At 42.4% G+C, this 14,988-nt stretch overlaps 2 protein-coding genes across 2 annotated transcripts in view; one reads left to right on the top strand and one right to left on the bottom strand.

Annotated features, from left to right (window-relative positions):
- Window positions 1-1,480, top strand: part of LOC122550367 (gamma-crystallin N) — an 11,628-nt gene extending 10,148 nt beyond the window's left edge. Inside the window, exon 4 of the mRNA XM_043691095.1 lies at window positions 1,255-1,480. Within this exon, the coding sequence (XP_043547030.1) occupies window positions 1,255-1,390 (136 nt within the window). The 3' untranslated portion in view covers window positions 1,391-1,480. The remainder of the gene's footprint in view (window positions 1-1,254) is intronic.
- Window positions 1,481-11,922: 10,442 nt separating this feature from the next.
- Window positions 11,923-14,988, bottom strand: part of LOC122550130 (NEDD8 ultimate buster 1-like) — a 57,777-nt gene continuing 54,711 nt past the window's right edge. The window contains exons 12-13 of the mRNA XM_043690759.1: window positions 14,281-14,362; window positions 11,923-12,919 (exon numbers count right to left, since the gene is read on the bottom strand). Of these exons, the coding sequence (XP_043546694.1) occupies window positions 12,702-12,919; window positions 14,281-14,362 (300 nt within the window). The 3' untranslated portion in view covers window positions 11,923-12,701. The remainder of the gene's footprint in view (window positions 12,920-14,280; window positions 14,363-14,988) is intronic.

A 14,988-nucleotide genomic window follows, 5' to 3' on the forward strand; every position in this document is an offset into this window, starting at 1 on the left:
CACTCACCACAGACTTCCAGGCAGAATATTTTCCTTCTACTACCACTTGCTGTCTTCTGTTGGCCAGCCAATTCTGTATCCAGACAGCTAAGTTCCCCTGTATCCCATTCCTCCTGACCTTCTGAATGAGCTTACCATGGGGAACCTTATCAAATGGCTTGCTGAAGTCCATATACACCACATCCACAGCTCGACCCTCATCAACTTTTCTAGTCACATCCTCAAAGAACTCGATAAGGTTTGTGAGGCGTGACCTGCCCCTCACAAAGCCGTGTTGACTGCATTTAATCAAGCCATGCTCTTCCAGATGGTCATAAATCCTATCCCTCAAGGCTGTTCCCCATACAGTTGGGTCATGGTTGATTTGTTGCTTCAGTATACCTCCAATGGCCTTGCTTCCACAGCTCTGAGTACATTTACCTGACAAAAAAATCGCTCCGTCTCTGTTTTAATATTTTCAATTGCCCTTGCCAAGCACCACTGCCCCCACCACAAACTTCAGCAGCTATTTTGGGAAATAGCTAGAAGGCTTTCACTCACCTTTGTGCAAAAATGAGAACTTAGAACAGGAGTTGGCCATTCAGCCCATCGACTATGCTCTGCCATTTAATATGATCGTAGTTGACTTCATCTCAGTCTTAACTTTCCTGCTCATTCCTCCTAACCCTTTAACCTGTTGCTAATTCAAGATCTGTCTATCTCCTCAACTGTATTGTGTCCCAGCATCCACCCACACTCTGGGATAGTGAATTCCACAGACTCGTGACCCTTGTAGAAGTGACTTTTCCTCATCTCTGTTTTAAACCTGCCATCCTTTAGCCTAAAACTACAACCTCTCATTCTAGATTGCCCCACAAGGGGACACATCCTTTCTACATCTGCTTTGTCAATCCCTTTAGCATCTTAAATACCTCCAAGGAAATGAAGGAGTGCTCACTGACCTCGCTCCTGAGCTGCTTAATGATGGCAATGTCCTCTTCCTCTTGGCTCCCCGCAAGAGTAACAGTTTCTGTCCATCTATCCAAGCAATCACTTTCATCATCTCAAGTTCCTCAAGCAAATCCCCCTCTGAATTTCTTCTATTCAAAGAGGCTTGGAGCGATTTCTGTTTTTGAGTGACTCAGCCACCTCACTGATACTGGACTAAAAGGAATGAGTGCAAACACCTTTCCTCTGACCTGTCTGCAAAATTCAATCCTTGCAGTTTGATTGCAACCATTTAATTGTTTGACATTTCTCCCGTTCAATTTGCAGCTGGGTCTTATACGATGAGCCCAATTACCGCGGTCGAATGTACATTGTGGAACGAGGAAATTACCACTCACACACAGAGTGGCAGGCACAAAATGGAAACATCCAGTCCCTGCGAAGGGTGGTTAACTACTTCTAGTGAGCCTCAGACTGCATCCTTCCATCAAGATCAAACTGAGACTGCTGCCAACATCGGAAACTACAAAATAAATAAAACTGTTCAAAAATATCCTTCACAGACATGCATGTTCTCTTCTATTTCGACGGCTAGTTTCATTCTAAATATCTGGGGTGGTGAAGAAACTCAATACCTGCCTCAGTGAGAACTTGGGTTTAACTAAGGACATCAAGAATCGTAGAGATGTAGATGGCCCTTCGACCCATCTTGTCCATGTGGTCTGATTTTTATAATTAAACCATTTGCCTGCATTTGGTCCATTTCCCTCCATACTTAATCCATCCATGTATCTAGGCAAAAGTGAGGACTGCAGATGCTGGAAACCAGAGTTTAGATCAGAGTGGTACTAGAAAAGCACAGCAGGTCAGGCAGCATCCAAGGAGCAGGAAAATTGACGTTTCGGGCCCTTCATCAAGCCCTTCCAGCACCATCCATGTATCTGTCTAGATATTTCTTAAATGACAAAATTATACTCACCTCGACCACTGCCTCTGGCAGCCTGTTCCAGACACTCACCACCCTCTGAATGAAAGATTTGTGTCTTTGGACCCTTTTGTATCTCTCCCCTCTCTCCTTAAACCTATGCCCTCGAGTTTGAGAGTCTCCTACCCTGGGGAAAAGCTGTTGGTTATTTAATTTAACTATGTCTGTCATTGTTTTATACATCTCTCTAAAGTGACCCCTTAGTCTCCAACATTCCAGGGGAAATGTCCGAGCCTATTCAACTTTCCCATATAATTCAAACCTTCCAGTCCAGGTAGCAGCCTAGTAAATCCTTACTACACTTTGTCTAATTTAATAATATTCTTTCTATAGTAGGGCGACCAGAATTGTATGCAGTAGTCAAATGTGGCCTCACCAACGTCTGATATAGCTGCAATAAGATATCCTGACTCCTTTACTCAGTGCTGTGACTAGTGAACACAAGCATGCTGAAAGCCTTCTTCACCATCCAGTCTACCTGTGACTCCACTTTCAAGGAGCTATGAACCTATACCCCATGACCTTTTTATTCTATAGCACTCCCCATTGCCCTCGTGTTATTTGCTGGGACTAGTGGTTGGGAGTCACCATATTCTGCCTGATGGTGTGGCATCAAAAGGAAATAATTAAAAGGTTAAAGAATATTGGTGGGATCTTGGACATGGGCAGGAGAATCAAACCCTACCTAGAACTGTTGGAGATTCAATGGACCGAAAGAATCCCTATCCTAACTCCCCTTTCACTGGTTGAACTATTCAATGATTCTATAAAATACAGCTTTCAGTTGGATGTAGAGAGGGTCATTGGGAATTTTTGACAAAGAATGCAAAACAAAATAAAAATCGCCAGAGAGGAACAGAGAGATCGAGAGGTATGAGTGTGCACAAGGCATTAAAGTTGGCAGATCAGGTGTAGGTAGTGATTAAAAATGTGTACAGGACATTAGGCTTTGTAAACAGAGGCATAGTGTACAGAAGTCATGACACATCCATATAAGACACTGGTTCAGGCCTAAATAGAGAATTACACCTAATTCTGGGCACCACAATTTAGGAAAGATGCAAAGACTTTAGAGGATGCAGACAACATGTACAAGGGCAGGTAGAAAGGATTAGTTTAATTTGGCATCATATTTGGCACAACATTGTGTGTCAAAGGGCCTGTTCCTGTGCTGTACTGTTCTGTGATGTTCTATATTCTATGTACAAGAATGGTTCTAAAAATCGTAGTGCAGAAGTAGATCTTTTGGTCCATCAAGTCTGTACTGACATTCAATGAGATCATGACTGATCTGAGAATTGGCTCTCCTGCCTTTCCCCATAAGCCTTGATTCCTTTACTGATTAAACATCTGCCTCAGTCTTGAATATAATCAATGACCTGCCTTGACTGCCCTTTGCAGTGAAGATTTCCACAGATTCTCTACCCTCTGAGAGAAGAAATTCTTCCTCATCACTGCATTAAATGATTGCCCCCTTCTTCTGAGATTACGCTCTCTGGTCCTAGACTATCACTTAAGGGGAAACAACCTATCTGTATTTATCCTGTCAAATCCTCCACTACGTTTCAATAAGGTCACCTCTCATTCTGCTCAACTCTAATGGGTACAGGCCCAATCTAGTCAACCTCTCCTCATTAGGCAAGCCCTCCTTACTTGGTATCAGTTTAGTGAACCTTGGGAAATTGGGGAAGTACCATTTGTTTACAGAACTAAGGTGTGATTTGGCAAAATTGGACTGGAAACAGCTTCTTGAAGTCAGTGTAATGCATTCAGGAAAGAATTAAAGAGACTTCAGAACAAATCCATTCGAACAATGAGAAAGAGAGGAAGGAACAAATCTAGGTAACTCCACCCTCCCCCAACATCCCCCATCCTAACCTGAGATCTCTAAGATCACGCTGATAGGATATGCTGAGGGAAACAGGAAAGTATATCTGATCCAAAAGCACAACACTGCAGAATGATAAAAAAAATTACAGGGATAATATCAAAGGGGAAAGCAAAGAGAGAATATGAAAAAATATCGGCAAGTAAAGATATCTTACAAATACGTAAAGAACAGAGAATAACTATCCATAGAACATAGAACATAGAACAATACAATGCAGAACAGGCCCTTCGGCCCTCAATGTTGTGCCGACTTGTGAACTAATCTAAGCTCATCCCCCTATACTATCCCATCATCATCCATGTGCTTATCCACAGATTGTTTAAATCTCCCTAATGTGGCAGAATTAACTATATTGGCAGGCAGGGCATTCCATGCCCTTACCACTCTTTGAGTAAAGAACCTGCGTCTGGCATCTGTCTTAAACCTATCACCCCTCAACTTGTAGTTGTGCTCCCTCATACAAGCTGATGTCATCATCCTAGGAAAAAGACTCTCACTGTCTACCCTATCTAATCCTCTGATCACCTTGTATGTCTCTATCAAATCCCCTCTTCGCCTTCTTCTTTCCAATGAGAATAGACCCAAGTCTCTCAGCCTTTCCTCATAAGACCTTCGCTCCAGACCAGGAAACATCCTGGTAAATCTCCTCTGCATCTTTTCCAGTGCTTCCACATTTTTTCTGTAATGGGGCGACCAGAACTGTACACATGCAGGAGGAGTGCTCTAGGGCATGGTTCTTAATGAATATTTTGCACGGGTTCTGTAGCAGAGGAGTATCAAAGCAGACATGGCAGTTAAGGAGGTGGTATATGGGATGGGGTAAAATTAGAGGAAGGAAATATTAAGGTGTGTTAGCAACCTTGCAAGTGGATACATGACCAGGCCCAAGTGAATTATATCTCAGGCTGCTAAAGGATCATAGGTAAAAGGTGGTAGAGGCTCTGACCATCATTTTTCAATGGGGTGGGGGAACTGCAGGACAGCTAACTTTGTAGTTTTGTTTAAAAATATAGAAGAGGATTACCTGGGTAATTAGAGACCAGTCTACCTAACCCTGGATGTGGAAAGAGACATGATTTTCAGGGAGACAACTTTACGAAGGTCAGCACCAATTTGTTCAGGGAAGGTAATATCCTACAAAATGTCTTGACTTTTTGCAAAGGTAACAAGAAGGGTGAATGAGGATAATGTACTTAACTTAGTCTCCATAGATCTTTTCACATGGTCCTATATGGTGGTCTGATCAATAAATTTGAAACTCCAATGGGATCCAATGGAAAGTGGCTGAAGAAGGGTATCTATAATGCTGGGAACCAATGGAGGAGGCCAAGGCAGATCATCTTGGCATTTCTGGCCTAATATTGTTATATTCAAGTGGTTGAGAATCTAATTGGCTCCTTAGCCAGACTCAAAGAGGAACAGTGGATAGATGTTTTTGTTTCCAGTGCAGTTCTACAGGGCTCAGTCCCTTGCTATTTATGGTATATAACAATAGATGTGATCAGACTAGATTGGTTATAGCAGAGATTTAGGAGACCATTGTCAGGAATGGAGAATATTTGCTCTAAGGAAATATCTGGTGGGCTGGATTTGTTTTCTTTGGAACAGAGGAGGCTGAAAGGAGATTTAATTGAGGGGTACAAAATGATGAGGAGACTAGATCCAATGAATAGGAAGGACCTAATTCCATTAATATTAACAGAGAGGTCCATAATCAGGGAGACAAAAAATTAAAGTCAATGCTGGAAGGATTAAGGGGATACAAAGAATAATTGTTTTACCCAGAGGATGGAACATACTGTCTTAAATTGGAGAAGATGGTCACATAATAATAACGTCACTGAACTGGTAATCTGGAAACATTTGGCTAATGAGGTGCAGTGGGCGAACAGCAACAGCAGAATTCTACTCCAGCACAATTAACAATCTCAGGTCCAACCTAGACCCCACAGACACAATACCATCAAGCCAAGGATCAACCTTGGTTCAATGGAGAGTGCAGGAGGGCATGCCAGGAGCAGCACCAGGCAAACCTGAAAATGATGTGTCAATGTGATGAAGCTATTTGCAAGCCAAACAGCATAAGCAACAAGTGATGGATAGAACTAAGTGATTCCACAGCCGGCTCTGCAGTCCTATCACATCCATTTGTGAGTGGTGGTGGATGGCTAAACAACTCTTTGGAAGAGGAGACTGTAAAAATATCCTGATCCTGAAAGATGGGGGAGCCAAGGACATCAGTACGACTGAAGTATTTACAATAATATTAAGCTAGAAGTGATCTATCTATCTCCAGTGGTCTCCAGCATTATAGATACCAGTCTTCAACCAATTTGTTTTACTCCACAAGATATCAAGAAACAATTGGAGACACTGGATACCAGAAAGGCCATGACAACAATCCAGCAATAGTACTGAAGACCTGTACTTCAGAACTTTCCACTTCCCAAGCCAAGCTATTCCTGTACAGTTACAATACTGGCATCTACCTGACAATGTGGAAAATTGTGCAGGGATGTCCTGTACTCAAAAAACAGGACAAATCAACCCAGCCAAGTGCTGTCCCATTCAGTCTCTACCCTCAATCATCAGTGAAGTAATAGAATGTGACATCAACAGTGCTATCAAGCAACACCTGCTCAGCAATAGCCTGCTCAGTGATGCCCAGTTTGGGTTCCGCAAGGGCCACTCAGTTCCTGATCTCCTTACAGCTTTCAGAGGGTCGGTGTGGACTTGTTGGGCTGAAGGGTCTGTTTCCAAACTGGAGGGATTCTAAGGTTCTAACGCCAATCACTCCTTCAGTCAGTGAACAGCAACTCTTCAATTTTAACATTCAGTTCCTTGTTCTCTACATCTCCATGGTTTCATCCCCTACCAATCTCAAAAACCTTCATCAATCCTGTTGTGTGTGGATTCCTTCAAGTCCAAAGTCATACAGTATCGATGAGGGTGAGGATTTCTTCTCTAACTAGAAGAGAACTGTATGGAGCTTTTTACACGCTTACAGCCTTTCCAGTTCTTTCTCTACCCTGACAAACCCTTCATGATGATACCACATTGAGTAGCACTTATTTCACTCAATTAATTATTAATCCTTTCAAACCTATAATCAACAGGCCCCACAATCTCTAATTTCCATCGCTCCACCATCAATGGCCATGCCTTGGTCTTCTTGCTCAGTTCTGGAGCCTCCCCCCACCCCTTAAACCTTTTCATTTCTTTCTCTGCCTGGAAGGGGGTGGTGACCCTTTACCCCTCCTGACAATGGGTCACCTGCTCTGTTATCTCCTGATGTCAAGTTTGATTTGATAGCACTCCTATAAGGTGCCTAATGGGACATTTCAGTAAATCAAGGGTGCAAATTGTTGTTGTGTGGGTAAAGAGACAAATATCCAACAGGTAGGATGTAGGGACTCAGGTTATGACAGAGCAGAGACTGCTCCTACCCACACCCAGGGAATACTGAAACTGGAGCTTGATATTGGTTAGCTGCAATGAGAAATGTCAGCCAAGGCTGGCTTGGTAATGTTCTCAGTCCAAAGGTTATGAGATGCGGCTCCACTCAAAGCGTTCAGCTCAGAATCTAAGCTGAGCCTCCCACTGGCAATGTGATTGAATGGCCACAAGATGGCAACACTGGATAACAGCAATTGAAACTGCTCAGAGGGGGCCTATTTATTTCCTGCCACAGAGAATGAGTGACTGAATTATAACACAGGTAAAGATGTGAAAGTATTGTATGATTATTTTCTTTCTATCTCTCTCTCTCAGTAACACTTACATCTCTATCAGAAGGTGGTGAGTTGAAGTCCTACTCTAGATTGTTTGCAGTTTTTTGAGGGTGACATTCCAGTGCAATATTGATCAAGGGACAGACGTATTGTCAAAGTCGGATCTTGTGGATGAGACTTGAAACCAGAACCATATCTGCCTTCTCTTGGGGATCAATAAAAATCCCATTGCACTCTTTTTAGAAGAAAGCTAAATATTCTAGTCAATATTTATTCTTCAATCAACATTTCTTAAAAATAAATGATCTCCTGAGGCACTTATTACCATTTGTGGAGTCTTCCTGTGTGTAAAATGGCTGCCATATTTCCTACACTATACCAGTGACTTCAAGCAACAGTACTTCACTTATTGTAAGATATAATGAGGCCATGAAAGGTGTTAAACAAATGCAAGTCCCTCTTTCTCTTTTGCTCTCCATTACAGTGAAGTTTGAAAGAGGAAGAATGGTGGGCTATATCAGTTCAGTTGATGGGAAACTGGGACCCTTCAAACACACGGCATCAACGTCGATTTCATCACTTCCACCTCAACACCCTCGCCCGCTCCCCCCCCAAAACCCCACAGAATTCTTGATGAAGGACTTATGCCAGAAACTTCGACTCTCCTGCTCCTTGGATGCTTCCTGACCTGCTGGGCTTTTCCAGCACCACACTTTTCAACCCTCACATTCTCTTGGAGAACATAAACCAACAAACAAGAAAGATATGCCTAGCACAATGATGCTTTGCTGGAGTGAAGGTGGGGTTTGGAATAATATAATGGAAGCTCTACAGTCTGTTTGATGTCCACAATCTGTGATGGACAGGGGTGGCATTTTCACCTGCAGCAGTTGCTGTGTGAGGGTTTCAGGACCCTGTAGCAATTTTGCAATGAGGTCACAGAGCTACACATCAATGAGCATAAATAGCAAATTGTGGACAGAAGTAAAGCATATTAGAACTTTACAGAATCTTGACAGCACATGAATATGAGCACATGAAGAACATAACTTAGCCATTATCTAATGTATCTATAAGTAGGAGCCTGGTACATTGATAATTCCCAATCCTTTGACTTCCCACTGATCTTCACTACATTGTATGCCTTTTCTTTTGCTGTTTGTTGTCCCTGCCTTCCCTTGTCAACCATGATTGCCTCATCCTCCCCTTAGTATGTTCCTTATTCCTTGGGATGAATTTCTGCTGTGCTTCCTTAAATACTCCCAGAAATTCTTGCCATTGCTGCTCCCTTGTCTTCCTTGCTAGGCTCCCTTCCAATCAACTCTGGCCAGCTGCTCCCTTATGGAGTCATAAAATTATACAGCACGAAAACAGTGTTTCAGTCCAACCAGTCCACATCGACCATAATCCCAAACTAAACTAGTACCATCTGCCTGCACTCAGCCCATATCCGTCCAAACAGTTCCTACTCATGTAATTATCTAAATGTCTTTTAAATGTTGGAATCATATCCACATTCACCACTTTCTCAGCAGGTTCATTCCACAAACAAACCACTCAGTGTAAAAAAGAATTGTCCCTCATGTCTTTTTAAAAACTTTCTCCTCTCACCTTAAAAATATGCCCCCTAGTCTTAAAACCGCAATACCAGGGAAAATACATCTTTCATTCAACCAATCCATGCCCCTCATGATCTTATCAACTTCTATAAGCTCACCTCTCAACTCCTACCCTCCAGTGAAATAACTGCCAGCCTATCCAACCTCTCCTTAAAACTCAAACCCTCCATTCCCAGCAATATCCTGGTAAATCTTTTCTAAACCCTTTTAAGTTTATAATATCCTTCCTATAACAGGGAGACCAGAACTGGACACAGTATTCCAGAAGAGCCCTCATCAACATCTTGTACAACCTCAACATGACATCTCAACTCCTGCACTCAAAGGTCTGAACATTGAAGGCAAGCCTGCTAAATGCCTTCTTAACCACCCTGTCTACATGTGATGTAAACTTCAAAAATTATGTACCTGAAACCCCTGTCTCTCTGTTCTGCAACATTACCCAAGGCCCTACTTTTACCTGTGTATGTCTGTCCTTGTTTGTTTTACCAAAATGCAAAAACTCGCATTAATCCAAATTAAGTTCCAAACAAACTATCCAAAGAAATTAATTGAGCCAATTTCCTTGATCAAAAGTTCTGTATAAATGAAAGTGGTCGTAGTATTTATACAGAGCCATTCCAATGCACTTAGATTTTGTGCTGAGTATCCTGGTGTTAGTTTTGGAATCACAACTTTCTGACTTTGAGTTGGAAGTGCTACCAGCTCAGCTGCAGGTGACCAGGAACAAAGCAGCGACCCTCTGTACTGGAGCAGTCACCGTGCTGTGCTGCGGTTTCACCAGGGTATAAACACTGAGATGACAAGTATCATCATAAACCACTAACCTCTTCCATTAACTCCAGGCTGGTACAATTACAACATTGAAAAAGCATCTGGATGGGTATACGAATAGAGGGATATGGGCCAAATTCGGCAAATGGGACTGGATTAATTTTGGATATCTGATTGGCATGGATGAGTTGGACCGAAGGGTATGTTCCCACGTTGTATATCTTTACGACACTATGATTCATAACAAACCTTATTCTCTTCATCTGGTGAGCGGTCTGTTGTATGAGGACCCACTTGGTAAAAATGCCCTGATTCTCCTTGCAAGCTTAGACACAGCTCACAAAAATGTCCTCACTGTCTGAAAGGGTGTTTGAAGTACAATGACTAACAACATTCATTAATAAAATCAGGATATCTGGATAAAAAGAAGCATTCAAGGACTGTGGAAGAGAAGGCTTTACTCAGTGTTACTCCCCACAAAGGGAGCTATGCAGTTTCTTCCCCATCTCCCCTCTGCCCTTTATAATCCTCTACATTTAGGTCATTGATGGGATTTGATAGGAATCATTGCTGTGTTTTTGACAGCAGTTGGAGAATTGTAATTATGATCAAATCACTATACATGACTCGTTTCACACTGGTACTAGCATTGTGTTACTAGGAAACTATTCACTGTATTGGGAGGACCTCCAGCCCAAATACACATCCTGTAAGTTCTGTAACATTCTGGATCTGAGGAACACAAGTACCACAGACAGAACAAACTACTCAGGAGTCATTTTAAAACTGTTTATTAAAGTTTATCAGCAGCAGTTTAGATTTGATGCATCAGCTGAATAGACAGGACAGGTATACAATCTGTAAGCATAAAGGGTGGTTCACTATTGGCAGATGAAGAGAAGATTGTGTGTACGTGCATGTTTGTGTGAGTGAATGTGTTTGAGCATGTGTATGTTTGCTAGTACATGTGTGTCAGTGAGAACGTATGTATTTGTGTGTGTGTTTATGGTCATGTGTGCATGTTTGTGAGCATGTCTGACTGTGAATGTGTGTGTGTTTGTGTGTATATTTGTGAATTTGTGCATATCTACGAGTGTGTTTGTGACCGTGTGTTTGTCTGTGAGCATCTGTGTGTTTCTTACCGTGTGTATTTTGAACACGTGCGTGTTTGTGAGCACATATGCATGTGACAACAGTCCAAAGTGACGTGGTATTTGGAAATCAGAGTGACCCATTAGGAACATTGAGGTGGTATTGGCTGTAATCTTCCAAACTTCCTTTGAGAGCAGAATGGTGCCAGAGAAGTATAGAATTGCAAATGTTACACCCTTATTCTAACATGTGTAAGGATGAACCCAGCATATCCAGGCTAGCCAGTTTAATCCGGGAGGGTGGGGGTGGGGGAAGAGAGATTGGAAAAAAAAGAATGAAAATGCTAGAAACATTCAGGCAGACTGCATCTCTGGAGAGAGAAACAGCTTTGCCATTTTAGGTTTATCTTTGTGGATTTTTCTTCTTGTTGGTGTGCCATACTATTTTCCTATTTTACGTTGGAGACATCAGACCTGGAAAAAAGCTAGAAATGAAATCAATTTGAAGAACATGAAAGAGTGGGGATGGAAAGAAAGTACAAAGGGAAGGTTTTTGATAATACTGAAGCAGGGAGAGATTAAATGGCAAAACTGTTGGTGATGTGAAGCCAACTGAAGTGATTATGGTAAATCAGAATCATAGAATCCTTACAGTGTGGAAGCCGATCATTCAGCCTATTGGGTCCACACTGACCTTCCAAAGAGCAACCACCCAAATACCCTCCACTTCACTCTACTCCCATAATCCCACTTTCCCCATGGCTAACCCACCTAACCTGCCCATCCCTGGATACAATGGGCAATTTAGCATGGCCCATCCACCTAACCTGCACATCTTTGGACAGTGGGAGGAAACTGGAGCACCCGGAGAAAACCCAGGCAGGCACAGAGAGAGTGTGCAAACTCCACACAGACAGTAACCCCATGGTGGAATCAAATCTGGGTCCCTGGTGCTGTGAGGCAGCAGCACTAACCACTGAACAACCGTGCCATACCAGAAGTGGTGTATTTTTGTTTTACGCTCTTCAGCTGGGTGTGGTAGTGGTAGCAAAACCAACCTTCATTGTTCATCTTTAGTTACCCTTGAAGAACTGCTGGGGAGCCACTATTTTGAATTTCAGCAATCCATTTGATGTCAATACAATGCTGTTAGGGAGGGAATCTCAGCAAGTTCTAACATTGTGAATGACACCAAATGGAGGACCCGGAGGAGAATTAGCAAAAATCACAAGAAGGCATGAATAAACTTATATTATTATTACATGAATTTCACCCACATGTAAGTAAAATCAGGAGGTCACATGTTCCTGAGAAAATAGAGTGTGCAAAGTAATGGAGTGATCTTGAAGTGAAATGAAGGTTGATGCCCCCTGAATGATTGTGGGGGTGTGGGTACAGCCTTTGTCACGTTTGCAGTTCATCCAGGTTATTGGGTGGGTCATGCTTCTCTGTTTGTGGTGAGGTCTAAATGACATTTGGACTTGCACATGTTGGCTAGTCATTAAAAATGTTCTCTCTGGGCTCAGTGACACATAGCAATTGGAATTTTTCACAGCAGGGATTAAGCAGGCTGTGCATAAGCAACACTAAGCTGTGTTAATGCACTCTTTCACACAGCAGGTGGGAAATGGGGGAATGCTACTCATTGGAGCCTGCTGTGGGTCTGGTTCAGATCTCAGTGTGTCATGGGGGAGCATTAACCTCTGGCTCAGTCTTTCCCTTTTTTGGGGTGGATGGGGCCTCTTCACACAGCTCACTGCCTTTATTAGTGAGCAAGACCTTATAGGAAGAGATGACAGCTTCCTCATCCTCCAAGGTCACATTGATGTAGTCATCATTATCCTCAGGCAGTAATGCCAGGATTTCTTGAAGGTCCTCAACCTCAGAACTGTCTTGGGTATCTGATAATAAAGAAACAAATGTATCAATCTACATGTTAAAGAAAGACCTATTTAAGTTCATTTATATAGCACGCTTCACATTCTCATCCCAAAGTGCTTAACAATCGATTGAGCACTTTGAGAAGGGTATTGTGCTTTGGCGAGTTGTGCAATTAACTTGTGTACAGCAAGATTCCAGGACCAGCAGTGTGAAAATGATCAATTGTTTTGTATAGGCAGTGTCGGCTGAGGGATCCTTTATTTCATAGAATCCCTACAGTGTGGAAGCAGGCCATTCTGCCTATCGGGTCCACACCAATCCTCTGAAGAGTATCCCACCCAGACCCACTACAATACCCTATCCCTTAACCCTGCATTCTCCATGGCTAGTCCACCTAACCTGTACAGCTTTGGACTGTGGGAGGAAACCCACGCAGACATAGGGAGTATGTACAAACTCCAAAAGCCAGTCGCCCAAAGGTGGAATTGAATCCACATCCTTGGGTGCTGTGAGGCAGCAGTGCTGACCACTGAGCCATCATGCAACCCCATAATACTTGTCAGAGTAGGAGGGGAAAACTCACTGCACTCCTTCAGATTGGGAGAAGGTTTGAGAGCAGATGGTTTAACCTGTCCCCTAAATGATCGCGCTTATTCTCATGCTGATCTGAGGCACAACCACAAGCATGTTTTTTAAAATGCCAAGGCACAAGATGCAGGATTAAAAGAGAGATTTGATCTTCAGTGGAAGGAATGAGATAAATATGTACGGACAGTGCAGACTCAACAATTAAATGGTGGAGGCTGTTGAGATGAAACTGGAATTTGACTGAATTTTGCAAAACCTGTACAGGCTCAAAGGATTTGTACCACTTCAACATGATCTTCCTTCCACTTAATTGAATTCTTACCAACATATCCCATTATTTCTGTGCTCGCTCTTGTTTATCTAACGTTTTCAGTGTATCTATTGCTGAATTTGAAAATTCTTCATAAATATGAAAGGCTGCTGCAAGTTCCCTTTGATACAAGTGGATGAATGGTCTGAGTACTCAGGAAGGTGATTGTTGCACTGCTATTTCTGGGAAGGAGTTCACAGAATCTGCCATCCAGCTGATGTACGAAATTAAACAGAAAGTACACTGGATAGCTGGAGCTCCTTAAGTATGTTCCTATAGAACCCTTGAGACAGGTACCGATGCACCCAGTGTGGGATGTGATGTCAGTAAGGAGGAATGACTCTCACTCCATATAAATATGGCTCTGTCCCTCGGGCAAGGGCAAGTGAGGAAGACATACATGCAAAGTCCCTTCTGTCACTCTCAGTTACACCACAGGCAGTACATTTTGCAGAATTATTTTATTCACTTTTGCTTTCTTACCTGTAGGTGGAGAGGAAGGGGCTGGTGAGGCTGAAGACGAGTTTTCATCAGCAGTTAGCACTTTTGTGTTCGAAAGTGAATTCTGTTACATCAATTCAAAACGTACATTTAGAAAATGGCTCTGTAATTGTTTCTAAAGTGAAGGCATGCTAATAATGATGTTAATTCTCAAATTCAATTCAACTCAATTTTAGGAACAGGAGTAGATTATTTAGCTCCTTGAGCCTGATCTCTCATTTAATGACTATGATTGATCTGCATCCTAACCAGTTTGTCCCATATCCCCTAAATCTTTAAAACAAAGAAGTAGGAGCAGGAATAGGCCATTTGGCCCATCAAGTCTGCTGTGCTATTCAATGTGATCTTGGCTGATCCTCTATCTCAACACCCTACTTACACTGTCTCCCTATATCTCTTAATGCCTTTTGGGTCTAGAAATCTGTTTCTTTATTAGATATGTTTAGTGACTTGATCTCCACAGCCTCATATGGTAGAGAATTCCACAAGTTGACCATCCTCTGTGTGAAGATATCTTTCCTCATCTCAGTCCTAAATGGCCTACCCCACAGCCTGAGACCATGGCTCTTTGTTCTGGACATCCAGACAACCCCACATCCTGTCTGTCCAGCCCCTTCAGAATTTTAAATGTTTCAATTAAATCCCTCTCAGGCTTCTAAACTTCAATAAATACTAGTTTCTCCTCATATG

Source organism: Chiloscyllium plagiosum, chromosome 5, assembly GCF_004010195.1.
Source record: "Chiloscyllium plagiosum isolate BGI_BamShark_2017 chromosome 5, ASM401019v2, whole genome shotgun sequence".
Classification (NCBI taxonomy): Eukaryota; Metazoa; Chordata; class Chondrichthyes; order Orectolobiformes; family Hemiscylliidae; genus Chiloscyllium; species Chiloscyllium plagiosum.